Here is a 1,611-nt window from a genome sequence, read left to right as displayed (position 1 = left end):
TAGCTAGTTTCTAGGAGCACATGTGTAGTGGATGTAGTGGAGAACATGTGTTGAGTTAGGTTTTCTTAAGCCTCAAGTTTCTTCTTTTATTTAAGTCCTTTAATTGTAAGCCTTTAGCAATCAAGTTTTTTGAATGAAAGTGTTTATTTTTCCTTCCACTTAATTGTTGTAGCAAAGTGTATTAGCAAGCCTTAAATTACTTTCAAAAGCAACTTCCATCTACATTTGGTATCAGAGCCTGGTTGTGATCAAGGCTGGGCGTTGTGGTGTTCTCTGAAGCAAGAAGCAATTGGAAGGCTCACAAATCTAGTAAGTTGGCAAGTACAAAGAGAGAGGTATACTTTCATCACACTTGTTTTCATCATGAGTAACTCAAGTGTACTTAATCTCTCTCAATCCTTGATTCCAATTTTCAATGGAGAAAATTATGAATTTTGGAATATCAAAATGCGAACTTTTTTCATTTCACAAGATCTCTGGGATCTAGTTGAGCATGGTTATGCAGAAATAGAAAGTTCAAAAGGTGCAGATAAGACAGCAGATCAAAAGGAGCTTCACAAAAAGGATGCCAAGGCATTGCTTGTGTTGCAGCAGGCAGTGCAGGACAACATTTTTCCTCGAATTGCAAATGCCACCAAATCAAATGAAGCTTGGACTATTTTAAAGCAAGAATACCAAGGAAATGATCGTGTTCGAACAGTGAGGCTACAAACTCTCCAAAAGGAATTTGAAAATCTCTACATGAAAAATGCCGAAGGTATGCAAGAATACTTTTCTCGAATTGCTATTATTATTAATCAGATGAGAAGTCTTGGTGATGATATTTCTGAGAAGAAGGTTGTTGAAAAAGTTTTGAGAAGTCTTCCTCCTAAATTTGATCATATTGTCGCTGCTATAGAGGAATCAAAAGATTTGTCAAATTATTCATTTAATGAATTAATGGGTTCTCTTTTAGCTCATGAACAACGACTAAACAGATCTATCGAGAAAAGTGCAGAAAGTGCATTTGAATCAAGGGTTGAAAATTCGAAGTCAAAAGGTGACCAAAAGTATGCAGGAAGAGGCCGTGGAAGAGGTGGTTTTCGCGGTCGTGGAAGAGGCCGAAGCTATGGTAGAGAAAGATCTGACACAAATTACCGACAAGATGATAATGAGAAAAGCAACCAAAGCCAAGGTTATAAGAGTAAGCAATGCCATTTCTGCAAGAAATATGGTCAAATAGAAGTTTATTGTTGGGCTAAAGCAAAACAACAAGCCAACTATGCAGAAAAGAATGAAGAGGAAGGTAAACTATTTCTTACATGTCTGAATTCTAATGTTAGTAGTGCTAATTTATGGATTTTGGATAGTGGATGTAGCAACCATATGTCAGGATTTAAAAACCTTTTTCGTCACATTGATGAATCCGTAAAATTGCAAGTTCGGCTTGGAGATGATAAGGTTCTACAAATTGAAGGAAAAGGGACGGTTGCTATAAAAACTAAGTCAGGTATGGAAAAGTTTATCAATGATGTTTATTATGTACCTTCCTTGGCTCACAATTTATTAAGTGTTGGACAATTGATTGAAAGAGGATATAATGTTAAATTTTGCGATAACTTTTGTGAGATT

The 1,611-nt window shown here is 36.0% G+C and overlaps 1 protein-coding gene across 1 annotated transcript; it reads left to right on the top strand.

Moving 5' to 3' along the window:
* Window positions 1–420: 420 nt before the first annotated feature.
* LOC109706322 lies at window positions 421–1,358 on the top strand. Its single transcript, XM_020227100.1, has 2 exons — window positions 421–1,224; window positions 1,350–1,358. The coding sequence occupies exons 1-2, from the start codon at window positions 448–450 to the stop codon at window positions 1,356–1,358; spliced, it is 786 nt and encodes a 261-aa protein (XP_020082689.1). The 5' UTR covers window positions 421–447.
* Window positions 1,359–1,611: the final 253 nt, after the last annotated feature.

Source organism: Ananas comosus, unplaced genomic scaffold (genome assembly GCF_001540865.1).
Source record: "Ananas comosus cultivar F153 unplaced genomic scaffold, ASM154086v1, whole genome shotgun sequence".
Lineage (NCBI taxonomy): Eukaryota > Viridiplantae > Streptophyta > Magnoliopsida > Poales > Bromeliaceae > Ananas > Ananas comosus.
This window is presented reverse-complemented; position numbering and strand designations above follow the sequence as displayed.